The sequence below is a fragment of the Zootoca vivipara genome, chromosome 1 (assembly GCF_965207765.1).
Source record: "Zootoca vivipara chromosome 1, rZooViv2.hap1.1, whole genome shotgun sequence".
NCBI lineage: Eukaryota > Metazoa > Chordata > Lepidosauria > Squamata > Lacertidae > Zootoca > Zootoca vivipara.
This window is the reverse complement of record NC_142582.1, coordinates 47,645,038-47,661,114: the sequence shown is the minus strand read 5'-3', so window position 1 is coordinate 47,661,114 and position 16,077 is coordinate 47,645,038. Positions and strand designations below refer to the sequence as shown.

General features: G+C 45.5%; 1 protein-coding gene across 33 annotated transcripts in view; it reads left to right on the top strand.

Annotated features, from left to right (window-relative positions):
• The first annotated feature begins 1,361 nt into the window (after positions 1-1,361).
• BIN1 (bridging integrator 1) overlaps positions 1,362-16,077 on the top strand; it is a 121,087-nt gene continuing 106,371 nt past the window's right edge. For all 33 annotated transcript variants that reach the window (XM_035128517.3, XM_088662585.1, XM_088662548.1 and 30 more), the window contains exon 1: positions 1,362-1,569. In XM_035128517.3, coding sequence (XP_034984408.1) covers positions 1,489-1,569 — 81 coding nt within the window. In that variant the 5' untranslated portion in view covers positions 1,362-1,488. The remainder of the gene's footprint in view (positions 1,570-16,077) is intronic.

Here is a 16,077-nt window from a genome sequence, read left to right as displayed (position 1 = left end):
GACCCAAGTTACTTGAAATTATTCTTCCCTTCTTTTTGGCAATCACTCATAGCCGAGTAAGATTGTCTTCCATAAATATGGTTTTAACAATGAGTCCGTGATTGTGGAGGCCAATTCTGGATCCACATGTCCTTCCACAGTGGGGACATTGGTTTTCAGGCAGGAGTTGATCACCAACCTGGATTTTAATCCAGTGGGGGATACTCAGTTTCTGGTGTCTTTAGTAAATGCAGACTATGGGGCTACCACAGAGCAGGCCCTTATTGGTGGTAGTGTTCATTATGTTGGTTTCATTCAGGCATCAGCTAAAGGTGCATTTATTCATGCAGGTCTTCAGAACACAGGGGGAAGAGCCTATTTTATCGCTGACTGTTTTTTTGGATTTTAATGTGTATTTGTGATTTTTGAACCATGATCATAATGACGTTTGTGTGTTGCATTTATCTGGTTGATCACTGTGAGAACAGGATACTGGGTCATTGGTCTGAATCCATCAGCTTGGAAGTTATGTTGCCTACATCTCGGATGTGTGAGAGATGCCTGTGGTTATTCAGGAATAAATGGAAGTTATTTTATACATTATCAGAGGTTCTATGTTCAGTGACCCTGGTGACAAACACAGGTGCCAATTCTTGTCAAATAAACCTTAAGTAGAAAAAGGTGCCCAATTGTCTCTGCCATCTCTGCTTAACCATGGTTGTCATTCCCACTATGTTAGGATTTTAATATCCTTAGAGCAAAGAGCCATTTGCCTTTTCCCTACCTTGCAGGCAAAGAATTATGTATAGTACTTTGATTGCATCACCATCATCCAACATTCATGTATTATTATGAAGATTATCTCCAGATTCCTTTTAAGAAGTCTGCCAAGTGGCGGGTGCATTTAATTTCAACCAGAGAAATGCACATTGCTCTAGGGGAAGAGGAGAATAATAAAAACGCAGGATATTTGATAAAGTTCAAAGAGGATGAGGGCCACTGCGATTTCATCGTAAAACTGCAGCACCCAGAGGAATCAAAGACTTGACATCCATCGTGCATTTCTATCCGTTTGGACACAACAAAAATTAAAAAGTTGCCGAAAAAGGTGGTCAGATGCACTGCTGAAACCCTGAGACTTAACCCTCATCCTTGCAGAAAGCAAATGGGGCAAGAATCATTGTGCATCTATTTATTTTTCAAATCACGATGCCCATAGGCTTCTCCTCCATGCTTAGCCTAAAGTTTATTGCTTCTTCGCTTGCTCTCGCTAGGCTCCCGTCCTCGTCCTGCTCCGGAGCAGGGCGCGCTGTCCCTTTAAGAGGCCGCCGCGCCTGGGCTGCACTGTCTCTTTAAAAGGCTGTATCCTGCGGGTCCCCGGCTCTTGAAGAGGGCTATGGCCATTGTTTCGCTCCTGCTCTTTCCCCTCTTCCTCTCGGTCTGATCAATTTAACCACCACCACCGCACAGCTTTAAGACATCTACATATATTTTTAAAAGGACAGCAAGATGGCTGAGATGGGCAAGGGAGTCACCGCAGGGAAAATCGCCAGCAACATGCAGAAGAAGCTCACCCGGGCCCAGGAGAAGGTATGGGGCGAGCGCGGGGCGGAAAAGGCAAGGGGCTGGGCCGGCGGGCCGGGCGTCGCGTCTGCGGTTCCCCGGGGCGCTGATCGGGCTTCATGGGTGGGGGGAGAGGGAAAAGGGTCGCCAGTACAAGGAGCAGGGTGGGTGGGTGCGCCTTGGCGAGAGTGGCGCAATGCAATTCAGTGGGGCGTCCTTCTCTCCCCTGCTCTCCTGGAAGTGCTGTCCCTGCGGAGGATCCCTGGTGCGCCTTGACAGCTCCGGAACGTCTCCTCCTGGCCCGTCACCCCCGCGCTACTTTTTTTGGGTGCCCACGTTGCGAGATCCTCGGGGTGGGCTTGGGAAGGAGAGGAGCGCGCGGAGCAGGGCAATGCAGTCTTCGCTCCTGGCTTGTAGGCTGCTTCGGAAGTGGAAGTCCGGCTGCCTTCAACACGAGGGCTTCAAATCACAGCCTCAGAAGCGCAACATGGGGCCTGGGATAGCAGACAACTCCTACGAGCCAAGGACCTTCTGCCCCTCCTAGAATATTTGAAGGGGCTGCCATTGCCATTCAAATGGTGTGCGTGTGCCGTGTCTTGTAATCGATTATATGGGGCGCTGCTTACCTCCCCCCCCCGAATATTTTATTCAAGTTGTCACCCCTGGCCTGGGTCTTGGGAAGAGGGTGGAGAGAGAGAGATCGTGAAAGGGTGTAGGATTGTGGCTCGGTTTATTTTGGAGACTCTTGCCCAGTTGATGAAGCCAAGGGGAAGGTTATCAGGGGCAAAGGCATTATGGCATATGGGATGGAAGCGAAACTCGACTTCTCAATGGGAATGGGATGATGTCCTTCTGTTCTCTCTCAACCCCGTAAGATCTCCTATATTGGCATGTTTTTAAGGTGTCCCCCAGCCTTCGCCTCTGCGCTGCCTCGATCCGCTTCCCTTCCAGCATTGCAAGCGGGACAGGACTGCTGGAGGGCGAAAGCGACGCGCGATGTGCGTGCGGACACACCGCAGCTATTTTTAGCGGCGAAGGTCAGCGAAGGAAAGCCCGAGAAAACCCACCGCCACTACCGGGGGTTTGGCCCGACGCCCGGACGAGATGGCGAGGCCTTGGGATGGGATTCTGGGCGGACGGGTCGACTGGCCCTCGATAGGGAAGGGGGCGCTTTGCCGTTGCCCCCTGGCGGGGGTCCACGGCGCCCACTTTACGCCTGCAATAATAAGATGCATTTGTGTTTGGGACGCGAAGCTTCCCCACCCCCAAAGATCGCACAGGGTTAAAACCCACCTCGAATAGGGAAAGGAAAGGGGGGGGGGTCCGGGGAGTTGGAAATCCGCTCTGCAACGTCAGAGGAGATGTGGGCGAGATTCCTCCCTTTACGCACGCGTGAGATGTCCGTCTCCCTCCCCACCCCGCCTCCCCCAGGTTAAGATGCTTCAATTGCAGCTCGTTCACCTGCAAAGGGCAAGGACTGCAGTGGGCCGTTTCCTCTTCTGCCTGTCTAACAGAACACGGAGTGCTCAGCCCGGATTCCCCAGCCCACCCTCTCTTTGTGCTTGGAGATCTCCCTGCTGTCCCCGTGGGCAGCTCTCGCAGTCCCTCTCCCTCTCCCTCTCTCTTGAGCGCATGCGGGGGAAGAGCAAGGCAGGCGGGCGCTGTGGCTGCCTTGGATCTGGCTGGCTCTTCTCCCCTAATCCACTCGTCTCTCTATTCTCCCTCCCACCCTTTGCTGTGGCCACTTTTCCCGATTGACAGGCGCGCATAGGTCAGGCTGCTGCGAGAGCGGGCTTGTGTCAAAAGCGGCGTTCTGGAATGGCTCGGCGGGAGATTAGGGCTGCCTGCCTGCAGTTCCAGCCGAGAGACATATACAGAGGGCTCTGCGTGGGTCAGGTGCCATCGGAGGCGGCTAGGATTGGGGGAGATGAAAGCCGCTGCCTCTGCTCCCCCCCCTTCGCTCTGGTCGTGTGGAAGAGACCGCAGGCGTGCTGCATAACTGCATGGAGAGGCGGAGGAAGTGCTGCTGCGCGCCACGCTTCTTCACCGGATTACTCGCTGGGTTTGGAGACACAAATTGGTTTACGCTTTCTTTCTTTCTCAGGGTCTGACTGGCCTGCTGCCAGACTGCCTTCCCCACAGCAACAGCAACCATTATTGTTATTGCTTTTATGTGGGGTTGCTGCTTCACACCTGTGGGCCTATTCCAACATAGTATCATAGAACTGTAGAGCTGGAAGGGACACCAAGGGTCATCTGTTCCAACCCCCAGCAATGCAGGAATCTTTTGCCCAGCGATCCTGACATTAAGAGTTTCAGGCTCTACCGACTGAGCTATCCCAGAAAGCCCATGGAAAGCATAATTCCAAAAGTGATCCCTTGTACCTGCAGGATGGCATTTTTTCACCATAGTAGCCTCATTCCACACACTTTAGGATTAAATCGCTGGAGGATGAAGTTGCTGGAGGATGAAGAATCTAGAACCATTTCTCTTACTATTGCGCTTTCTTCCTGACTACTGGGACAATGTTTCTTTCTCTTTGCCCCCAGCATTTTGTTGCTTGCCAACCTTCTAAGCTCGGTCTGCTTTGGAGCCTCCTGTGCCTTCCCCATCACATCAAGCACCAGTTACCTTTTCAGTACCCGACTGTGTAGGGATTCTCCATGTCCCCCTGGGGGTGGTCCTGTGTTGAAAGTGTCCTCTTTCTTAGAGGAACTCCAGGTTAGGGTGGTTAAGGGAGCCAGTCCTGGCAGGAAGGCAGGAGGGAAGCTCTCTAGGGGCAGGAGGGGGACAACAAGCAGAAGCCAATTGCTTGCTGAGTTCCCACTCAAGGTCCCATCTCTCTCTTCCAGTCACTAACTCTGCCCTGATACTACTGGGATCAGGACTTAGTTTTCTAGAAGAGGACCAGAGGGGAAGGAAGCACATATTCAAAACCTAGAGAGGGAGCCTCCATCAGCTGGCACTTGACTTTTGACCCCTGTGGTTGCAAGACCTCCAGCAATCTTGTCACCTTCCTTTGGAGGTGTCTTGCACACCTGCCCCTCTGCAAGGGGGCTTGGCCCAATGTGCGAGAATCCAGGCGTAGGAGGAGAGGTTCTATTTCAGCCTCTCCTAGCTGATGATGGTTGGGGTAAAGTTTCTAAATGAGGTAGGTCTATTTACAGCAGAGCCCTTTTGCCTGTGTGGCAAGTTGCTATGCAGCGCAAAGTGTCACCTTACGCTCCGAAAGGAAGACATGGCTGCTGCACTACTCCAGAACAGTTTGGAGCAAATAGTTCTTGATTCGCCATGGAGCAATTTTATCTGGATCAAGCAAGGGAAAAGCATTCTGTCTTATTTTGCTTTCCCCCTTTCTCCCGTTCAGATAGGCAATTCCCTTTCTTTCCTAGGGGACAATTATCACCACAGTTTTAAGTCCATAGCCTGCATACCCTGAAGAAGAGCTTTTCTAAAATCTTTATTCAAGCAGACAACTGGCTGTTTTTATTATTATTATTATTATTATTATTATTATTATTGTCCTGGCTTTTATAGTTGTAACACATCACATAGTGTCACACTTAAGTGGATTCTTTCTGTGAGTGGCTTATTTCAAGGGTAACATAATTTACAGTTTAACACACAAAGTGTAACTTTGTTGTTAGAAACACAACTCTGACTTCTGAAATGGATAATATGTAGCATTTTCTGTTACAGCATCATACCAAAGCCAGAAGTTTACCTTTCTTAACAAAATTACTAGTTTTAGACGCAAATTGGAAAGAGAAGATATCTTTTTTATTTACTTTTAAAAAATAATATTTGGATAGGGAGAAGGAACTTCATGCTGTGCTTTGCAGCAAGGCTGGATTCTCCATATCTCCCAAATGATACCCCATATTTTAAAAGTATGTAGCCTGTGGTCTCAATTAGCCTGCCACAAATAAAGAAATCATGCATGCATCCTGTTAGCCTTTCAAAACCAATATTGGTATGACTGAAGGGGATGGATTCAATAAAAGAAAACTTTACCAGGAAAATGACATGGTGATGGAAACTGAGGCATACCTACCTAAACTCCCTTGCACCCTTGGCAAAGAGCTGTATTGCACCCCATTAACAGTGCCCCCCTGTCCTTTGTGCCAGCTGACCGGGGAGGAGCCTCCACAGGGCTTCTGCAACAACAGCCCATGCCAGTCACCAGATTCGTCTGCCCAGAGGAGATGGAGTGCCTCGCCTGGCCACCTAGAGCAGCAGAGGAATGGCCCAGGGAGTGTGTGGATGGGCTGGTGGGCTTATACCCACTCTGAGGCAGAGTGGAGAGGCATGCTTTTTGTGCCGCCCCGGGCCTGCCCTTTTGGTGGGTACCATCTTTACCAACCCCTGGGTGGAAAAATGGGAGGAGTGGGCACTGCTTCATATTGTAGCTAGAACACAAAGAAGGAGCAACTCACTCTGCTTTGCAACTTGTTTTCTTCCTATTGACTAAACAGCTGCTTCACTGGAATCTGTGGCTGATATGATCAGGTGGCCATGTGACAAACCTTACAATAGTTTTCCTAAGGTTGACGTTCTCAGAGTGCAAATCCTTCCAGTGAAGTGCCAAGTATGGGAGTCCATAGTACTGTTTATGGTTGAACAGCAGGGAGGGAGGGAGGGTGGGTTTGTGCTTAATTCATCATTTTAAAAATCAGTCTTGCTCTCCCTACTTATTTAGTGGTGAGGATGCAAGGATATGCACATACTATTGAATGAACATAACCCTTACCAGGTAACTGCAGTACTGAGGTGGGGGTGGGGATCCCCGGAAGCTGTGAACTCTGGTCCTGAAAACAGGATTTTGGGATTCAGCCTTCATATTCTGTGGCAACAGTGCTTTTGGAGTGGATGCCCTGTATGGACTTTCCCAAACAAAGTCATGGGTTTATTTCTGGTTCTCTCTCTCTCTCTCTCTCTCTCATGGCTAGAGATATGAAACAAATAACTTTGTTGTGTGTTTTGGGAACAAGACAATAATGTCTCTGGGTGCAGTCTCAGGGTAACTGTGAGTAAAGATTTCTGACAGGTGGTAGGGTGGTGGGTGGTTTTTTTCACCCATTATTAAAGTGATCTGTGTAACATATGTTAGATGTCTCTGCTATATTTATCCTGTAGACAGGTGTCCACTATCAGTAATTCACAGATGGTTAGTCAAGAACCTTGTGGGAACTCAAGGCTGCCTGCAATGGATGCCTGCATTTTGCAGGCAATGTGACACAAGGGAAATGTGAATTATGGGAAACACAATTGTGAAAAAAGTATGCATGGCACAAAATGCAAATCTTCTGCTGTTGGTTTCAGTAGACATTGTGCTTCCTGGAAAGCTACTCTGGAGGGACCACCAGAATAGTGCTGGAAGTGGTGCTGTGGGAGGATAAATTTGTGAAAATCACTTCTCCCCTTCCTACAGTGGGCTCCTCTCTTGGATCTCAGCCCACTCCCTGAAAGGCAATGCTGGATCCCACCCCATGGGTTATCATTGATCTCCTTGACAAAAGCAGACTTGAAATCTGTGTCAATTTTGTTGCAGAGCAAGCTTGCAGATACTGTTACACACACTGAGCCAGATCATTAGGATCTTTCCTGGGTTTGAACCTGGAGTCTTTCCTAGCCCTACTGAGAAATATCAAGGCTTTACCCTGGAACCTTTTGCATGCAGGACATCCTCCAGTGGGCTATGGCCTTTCTCCCAGTGAGAAGATTCCTTATTCCTTAGTCAGAAGATCATTAATAGAAAATATGCTTCCTTGGGAAATGCACCACCATGATCAGTCTTCACTGTAAACATCTGTAGGGGGAATGTATCTGTTCTCCTGTAGGGGAGAATTGGGATCCACAATGTGGGCTGTCTCCACCCCTCTCACCACTGGCAGGAAGTTAAGATTTTGAGGAATACATCAGGGGGCAAGACAATCCCCAAACTCCAGTTCTATTTCCTGCCTTCATCATTGGTAGGAGGTTTCTCACCTGCTCTAGGCATGGCAAAAGAAAAAGGCGAAAACGCCATATTGGAAGGGATTTCCCCTTCTGTTTTCTTCCTTTGTCTTTGCTTCCTGGATCCTCTGTCAGCTCCCTTCTGCTTTCTGTACAAGTTTTTCGTGTTCTCTCTCTCTCTCTCTCTCTCTCTCTCTCTCTCTCTCTCTCTCTCTCTCTCTCTCTCTCCTCTCTCAGATCCATTTTTCTTTCTAGGCCCTTTCCTCCGCCTGGGCCTACAGCCCTTTGGAAGCTTTTGGACTTCTGTGCTTGGGAGGGAAGCCTAGGAAAAGGCTGAAACATGGCGGAATGGGCCCACTTTTCAGGAGGAGAGCCTTTTCTGGGAGTTAGAGCTTTCTGTTAACTCTTCAGAGGGATCTGTGGGGAACCAGTGTTCTGCCTGGACACTGAGATCCTGTGCCGAGGGCTTTTTGGCGGTTCCCTCACCGTGAGAAGTGAGGTTACAGGGAACCAGGCAGAGGGTCTTTTCTGTAGTGGCGCCCTCCCTGTGGAACGCCCTCCCATCAGATGTCAAAGAAATAAACAACTATAGGACTTTTAGTAGACATCTGAAGGCAGCCCTGTTTAGGGAAGCTTTTAATACTGGATGAATCATTCCATTTTAATATTCTGCTGGAAACTGCCCAGAGTGGCTGTGGAAACCCAGCCAGATGGGCGGGGTATTAATAAATTATTATTATTATTATTATTATTATTATTATTATTATTATTATTATTTTATTTATTTATTACCCAAGCCACCTGTGCAAGGGGGCCTGGAATTTCTTTGAATTTAGCAGCAGCCCAGGCAGAGGAGGTTTTGGGAGACCCACAGAGGCCTGATCCAGCACACCCAGAGCTTCTGGTAAGCTGGGGGAGGTGGACTGCCCATGCCTACCCCTCCCTCTGGGATGCCTCCAGTTACCCCTGAGCAGATTGCCTGGCTAGGGCAAGTTTGGGGCCTCCCCACTTGCCACAACTGATCTGTGCCTCAGTGCCACAGAGCTCTTTCCCCCCTGCCCACCGACTAAACATGTGGCATGTTTAGGAAACTTGCTCATTGCCAGTGTTTACTCTATCTGAAAATCCGCAGATCTTTAGGTCTTTAAAACTGTTTAGCACTTCCCAGTGAACTTCTAGATTCACTATGACTGCTCTGTGATTCATTCCACAAATGTTACAAATAATGAGACAGTGAGTTTAATGTGTGTTTGTTCAGGGCGACTGTTTGTATCCTGAAATAAACCCTTTGTAAATCCCTGGCTTGGCTTTCCTTGTTTTAACACTCTAGAATGCTAGGGCATTACAATGCGTCCTTCTTGTAATGCTCTAGAACGCTAGAGTATTACGTTCCAGATGTGATGCTCTAGAATGCTACTGCGTCAGTCTTGGAGCGCAAAATGTCATAATTTCCACCCAAAGGCCTGATAATAATGCCATGCAGGCCTGGCCCAAGTTATTTTGATACCTGGGATAGAACATCCCACAAATGCCTCTCCTCCTCCCTGACAGTAAAAATAGAGTAATAATAAATAAATGGCATTTTGCTGTCCTTTCAGGACACCCAAAATCAGCTGCCCGAGGAGGCGGCTTCACTCTGTCTAATGGTAGGGCTGGCTCTGGTGATGTGTCTTCACCAGCTGCTTTTCTGTTGCTGTTTCTCCCATGGCTTCTTACCAGCGCAAGTGACAGCTGCAGAGTCCCGACTTGTGAGAGCAGGATCTCGTGCGATGGCCTTTCTTCACAGACAACTGTGCAATTGTTGAAAGAGGACATGGTGTTAGGGGCAGGGCTCAAAGCATAGGCTTGCTGTGCACGTTGCCACTGAAATCAAAACAATGTGTTTGTGTGGCTCACGTAAAATTGTATAAAATATTCATTAAAAAGCAGACTTGGAAAAAGGGAGGCAAAATGAAAACGCCAAACTATGCATGAACTCGACAGATTTTAAAATCAGCTTGCAAGTCATGCCCAGATTGTGCCTGTTCAGAACTGTGCCTTGTGGAAGGAGTTGGGTGAGAGTGACTCGATCTGTACCTTTCTCCAAAAATCCAAAATAAAACTTGCTAAATCAATTTTGTGTAAACCCCACTCCAAATCCTGAGCCCATATCTTGGAGAGGAAGTAGTGAAAAACTCGGAGCAGAGGAAAAGTAGGGGGAAGGGGGGGGGGTTCCACACCCAACCCGTGCAGAAAAATAGGGGCTCAGAACATCCCCTCTCCCTGCCACTAATAAAAGTTCAGAAGCCACTGCAGGTGAGAGATGCATCTGTGTGGTACTCTCATGCCACTAGAGAGCATCCCTGTCTGTAGCAGAGAAAGTGCACACACATTTCTCCCTGGAGCATGGAAGGACTTGTGAAGGGAGGGAGACTGGACCTGGCCCAATTTCACTGAAGCAAGGCTCATGAGGGGCATCCTTTGTCCTGAGTTCCCCCTTCTATTATTCATTTCATTTATGTATGAAAATGCATGTGTACATGCAATGTTTTCATAATCATACAGATTACAAAATCCAGCTTTTCTGGATGCAGAGTTTCTAAAATAATATAGCATGCATATGGCCCTGCTTAGGTATAGATCTTGGTACCAGCATAGATCATTTACAAACAAAACTGCATGACCTGGTTGGCACTAGAAGTAATACTTTTGGATCCTTTGGCTCTTTTTATTTGATTTTTTTTTAACCAAACATTTTATGGGGTTTTCAATCATGCTGCTTAACTTATGAAGGAAAAGAAGGTCTCCTTCTTTGGAGGTCTTTAAGCAGAGGCTTGACAGGCATATGTCAAGAATGCTTTGATGGTGTTTCCTGCTTGGCAGGGGGTTGGACTGGATGGCCCTTGTGGTCTCTTCCAACTCTATGATTCTATGAAAATGCACAGCAAGAGATACGTAATATTGAATGACCTGGCTCAAAGTTAAGTATTTTGTACAAAAGATTCATTTACTTCAGTAGGCAAGATGAGCAGGCATGTTCAGTGTTTTGTCGTGGTTTCTTCCAGATCCAGAAGAGAAGATGAAATCCTAGGTTTAGGCATCATTATGTGTTTTCAAGCTCTGAGTATGTTTGTTCATGCTAGTGTGGGAGGGGGGCAATCACAACCAGCATTCTGGAAGCAACAGCGTCCCCTCTGCTTGCACAAAGTCAAGTTTAATGTTAAGTAAGTGAGGATCATGTCCACAAGTTCTAGTTGAGGGAATAAGTCCAAGCTCAACAAGCTTTTGAGATCCCTTAGCTATCTCCTCTTTTATTTGTTTATGATTTCATTTCTCTTGAGTTAACAACAAAAGATTTTTATTTTTTGCATTGTGTCCTTTGTACTTATAATGGATTACAAATTGGCAACTGTTTCACTTAGGCAATGAACCAGGGGTTGTTTACAATGATCTTGCCTTCCCCGCCCTCTAATGTTTGTGCTTCTGACCTCACTGTCCTCATATTTCCCCTCTATTGTGGGGTGTCTTTGCAAACAATCTTGTGTCAGATCCATGAAACGTTTCTTTACTTCATAGAGTTCATGGAGGCGCCTGGATTTTAGATCTCATTTTAGGATGAGGACTGGAAGCAGAAAAGTGGTACCTGCATCTGTCTGTGGGATTATGGGAAGATGGGCAGTGAATTAACTTTTACACCATCAGTGAGGTGCAAATTGCCAAATTAGGTTAAAAAATACTCCTAAAGAATGTGAACTCTGCCTTTGATTGAGACTTAGGGCTCCCCCAAATGATCTGTTTATTCAGTATCCATCCTGATTTGCTTGCTTAAAGCTTTCATAGTATTTAGACTATATCCTGTTTTTATTGAGCAGACTGATTTGTTTACGGGGTATGGTAGATATGTGAAGATGAGCCTTCATCCGGATTTGGGGAGGTTTACATAATATAATAATAATAATAATAATAATAATAATAATAATAATAATAATAATAATAATTTACATTATTACTTTATATTCATCACCCCCCACTTTTCAATTTATTTCCCTCATCACTTTCCAAATTGTTGTGCTAAGGTGACAGAATGCTTAATGTTTACAGTCATACCTTGGGTTGCGAACGCTGCGGGTTACGCGTTTTTGGGTTGTGCTCCGCGCTGCACCGGGAAGTACTGGAACGGGTTAATTCTGGGTTTTGGCGCATGCGCAGAAGCACCAAATTGCGTCACGCATGTGCGCAGACGCGGCACTGCGGGTTGCGAACGTGCCTCCCGCACGGATCACTTTCGCAACCCGAGGTATGACTGTAATGGCACAAACTCAAAGTTGTGCTGTGTGCTTGAATTTCTCCTGCAAAAGTGTTACAGAAGAACCTTTTGTGGCCAACCTACTGATAAGAGATTTTGGAAGTAATGCCTGGATCATGCTTGTTGCTGTTCTAGCTAATTGTATTTTATACTTCTATTGTCTTAATGATTCTATATGTGAACTACTGTGTGTGTGGGTGCCCCGAAAGCTGAAGATTGCTTATTAATGTCTGAGTCTGAATTACGTTTTAGTTTGTGTAGATTATGGGATATATGTTTGTCTTTTATTATATATGGTTTAAAATTTTCGTGTATCCTATTCTGCCATTGCTTTGCAATAAAGGATGGGTAACAAATATTTTAAATAAGTAGAAATCTTTGTGGACCATAATTTTCCCCAAGTTGAATATAAGTTTCAAAGGATGTGTTGGAGGAAGACAACCAACTTTGGATATTCTTTTTGTCGCTAAGCATAAGGCATTTTGAAAAGTTCAGAGATGTGTGAGGGCAGAGTAGAAGCCACTTATCTGCTACAAGATGCCCCACTGCATCACAAAATCAAGAATTGAATTGTCACCTTTGTATTGTGATTTGTCATCCACATGAAGTAGGTATGCTAAAATATCATTCGCTTATGTCAGTGGAGCAGAGGAAACTAAGGACTAGGGGCTGCTTATTGTGCATTTAACAACAGAAAACTTCTTAGTATGGCAAGAAATACTTAATCTTTGTTTTAATCTGCAGAAAAAGGAGCTTTGTTTAGGGAGCAGCCAATTGTTTTATGTGCCGGCTTTTATCTGTTTGGCTCTCACTGCATTACACACAAAAGCCAGAAGCAGAGAGTTTGTAGGAAAAAATGAATTGGCATGACCATAATGGGGGAACATTGGAAATATGTGAATTTTGTGTGTGCATATGCCAGTGACTTCTTGACATACAGTTGGGGAGAGAAAGGAAAAATTCCACTTTCAGGGCTAGATATATTTTGCCTGTGGATTGAGTAGTCTAGAGTAGTGGCTGAGGTAGCAGAGTTGTCTCTCTGGCCACCCCTTCCTACCCTCCATCGGTCTGCAGACAGAATTGTTCTGAAGACCAGAGAACACTAACATTGCTGTGAGGTGCTCTATCTGGGGCTGCTATGAGAAAGTGTTCAGAAACTTCAGTGGAAACAAGATGCTGCGGCCAAATTGCTGCCTGGATTGAACAGAAACCCCCTGTTATAACAGGCAACCAGTCTGTTTCTGGGCACAATTCAAAGTGCTGGTTATGACCAACAAAGCCATGTATATCTTGGGTCCAGGCTATCTGAAGGATCATTTCTTTCTATATGAGCCTGCCTCAGTTTTGATAACTTAGAGGGGAACTTTCTCTCAGACCTGCCACCCTCACAGGGTGAGGGCATTTGACAGGGCCTTCTTGGTGGCTGCTCCCAATTGTGGAACTTCCTTCCATGGCCTCCTTTCTGCTTTCCTTTTGCCAACAAGCAAAACCTTTTATGTTAGAACTGGCTGTTCTAGTAGGGTCTTTTAATGGTGGGTGTGGCATATTTTCTTCTCTTGCGTTTTTAAATGGTTTAAAGTTGTTTTGATTCAGTGTGGTTTTTAATATGGTAACATTTACTTTTTTAATTTTAATTTTTAAAAAGCTGTATGTGTTTTTAATGCTTGTTGTGAGCTGCCTTGGAGAATGGCGAGACAAAAGTAAAGTTAATTTAATAAATAATACAACATAATATTTGGCAATTAACCCTAAGGTAAGAAAGCGAGGATATAAAAATGCCACTCACATTTTTCTCACAATCCTGAGGTCTTTGCTCTCATGGTTCCATATTGTCCTTTCAGATCTAAGCTCAAGGACCACTGAAATAATTTTCTGTTGCTTTTGTGTACTTTAGATGGGGGTTATTGTCCATAGCTAGATAATACAAAATGTATCCCTTTTTTGTGTTTGTATGCCTCCTGATACATGACACCTTCTCATGCATTCATGGGGATTAATTCCATTGACCATCCTATTGATTTAAGTGTTAATGCCAGAACTTGTACTCTAATTGCATCTAACTTTATGAAGGACCAAGAGTCTTTTACCAGCGTTATTTCTTTGCTTTGGAAATATGCCATGCACATTGGTGGCAGGATATCCAGTTGAATAGGAGTCTTTTATTGAAGCTGTAGTAACCTACAGAAGGATGGGAGGAATTAAGCACTGCAATTGTTCCATCAGTGCAAACATTTCTGCTTGCTAGTCTGAACATTTTCACACACACACACACACACACACACACACACACACACTGTTCTGGAGGTTCCCCTAACACAGGGGTCAGCAACCTTTTTCAGCCATGGGCCGGTCCACCGTCCCTCAGACCATGTGGGGGGGCCAGACTATATTTTGGAAAAAAAGAATGAATTCCTAGGCCCCACAAATAACCCAGAGATGAATTTTAATTAAAAGCACACATTCTACTCATGTAAAAACATGCTGATTCCCAGACCATCTGCGGGCCGGATTGAGACGGCGATTGGGCTGCATCCGGCCCCCAGGCCTTAGGTTGCCTACCCCTGTCCTAACATCTCCAGCTAACTTGGAGGGGTGCAGAGAGGAGGGTAGAGAAGCCCCATTGCTCAAGCAGGACTTGCGTTATGTTGGTTGGGCTGGTTCCCGCTAGTGATACTATTCAGTTGAATTTGCTTTCTGGACCCAGAAGTTTGTTTTGAGTACCAGAAGTGAACAGAGCTCACAGTCTCTCCACTTAAAAACCCCACTCTGGATTACTTCAAGCTTTCTGCATACCATCATCATCATCACCACCATCACCCTCATAGTCAGTTTGTTACTGCTATTGTTAGATGATTGGGGCTCAAAAATCTTTGCGAATCTACCCAGAGCTCTGCAAATCACCCAGAGATCTACCAGGAGATTCTGATTCTGCCCACTCCTAATCTGAATCAGTTCAACATCTTCTAGAGTGCCCTTGTTGCACATAAGTAAATCTCAGCCTCAAAACTATGCAGCTTAGCTGTGCCTGTGGCAACAATAATCTGATTGTGGTGTCTTGTCTCTGTTATCATGGAGAGATTCAAAAGAGGATAAGTAGTACAGTGGACAGAATATGTTGGTTTTGGAAGACATGGGCTCAAATAATTCTTGGCAATGTTCTCACATAGTGGCTATGGGCAAATCACAATATCTATCTAAACTAGGAAGAACGATGACCAGGCTTGTAGGGATGGTGTGAAACTGCATGCCTCACAGCTGATAAGCATGTTGCATGTAAACAGACTATATTCTAGATATGTTTCTAGTTACGACAGTGGTGTTAGTTTTGTGGTTTCTTTTCTTTTTAAAAGGCTTGTCTAAAAAGTGCTGGAAAGGCACTTTCAACATTTCAAAGCAGCATACTATTTTGATGTAACAATTAGGTTATTTAAGGTTACTAATATTAGCTTTTGATTTGTGAGCAACGCGTTAAACACAGATGTTATCTGCAAACGTTTTGAGGCTCAAGGAAATAGCTGACTTATTAACCACGGTTAACACTTCTCGAGCATTTTTTCGTTGCCCAAAGAGTTACTGTAGAATAGCGGCAAAGTTTCTTACTCCACAGTTCCTTTGCTTTAAATAATGGTTTATTCTTTCTTAACACCACTGCCCAATGTATCCTAATGGTATTAATTGTTCAGAATACTGCAGCTCCAGAATGCAGCAAAATGTTTCCTCTGCCATGTCCTCCAGTTGTCCTAAGTGGGGCAGAGGACAAGCTGTGTTGCTTTTCTGATACAGTATGTTGTCGCCGGCATACTACTGTCCCATTTTTAAAGATGATGTTTTCAGTTTTGGTTATTAGAGCTGTTCAGTTTTAGCCCATTTACCTGGTTTTTTAAAGTTTAATCCCTGACAGGTGCTTACAAGTATGATTGAGCACTGGTGCGCAACACACGGCTGTCTGCCATTGCACACCTTGCAGCTGGTGAGATTCATTTTGAATTGCTAAGCTGAAGATACTGTAACAGCCCTGGTGCATTCAGGTTTAGAGCAGGACAGGCCATTGCACAGAGTAATAACAAATAAACCAAATGGAGCCTACAGCACTAAATAACGTTGGGATGGGGAGACTGCTCAGACAGAGACCCATGAAGAGAGCACATTACAAGAATGTCCCTGTTTCAAATAATAAGGCAATCATAGGGCTACTAGTGGGTGTGGAGATGTCTCTAGACCTTGGAATCCTAACTATAATGTGACAAGTACAGTACAAGAAACACAATTTGTAAATTATCCAGAAGCCTAATAT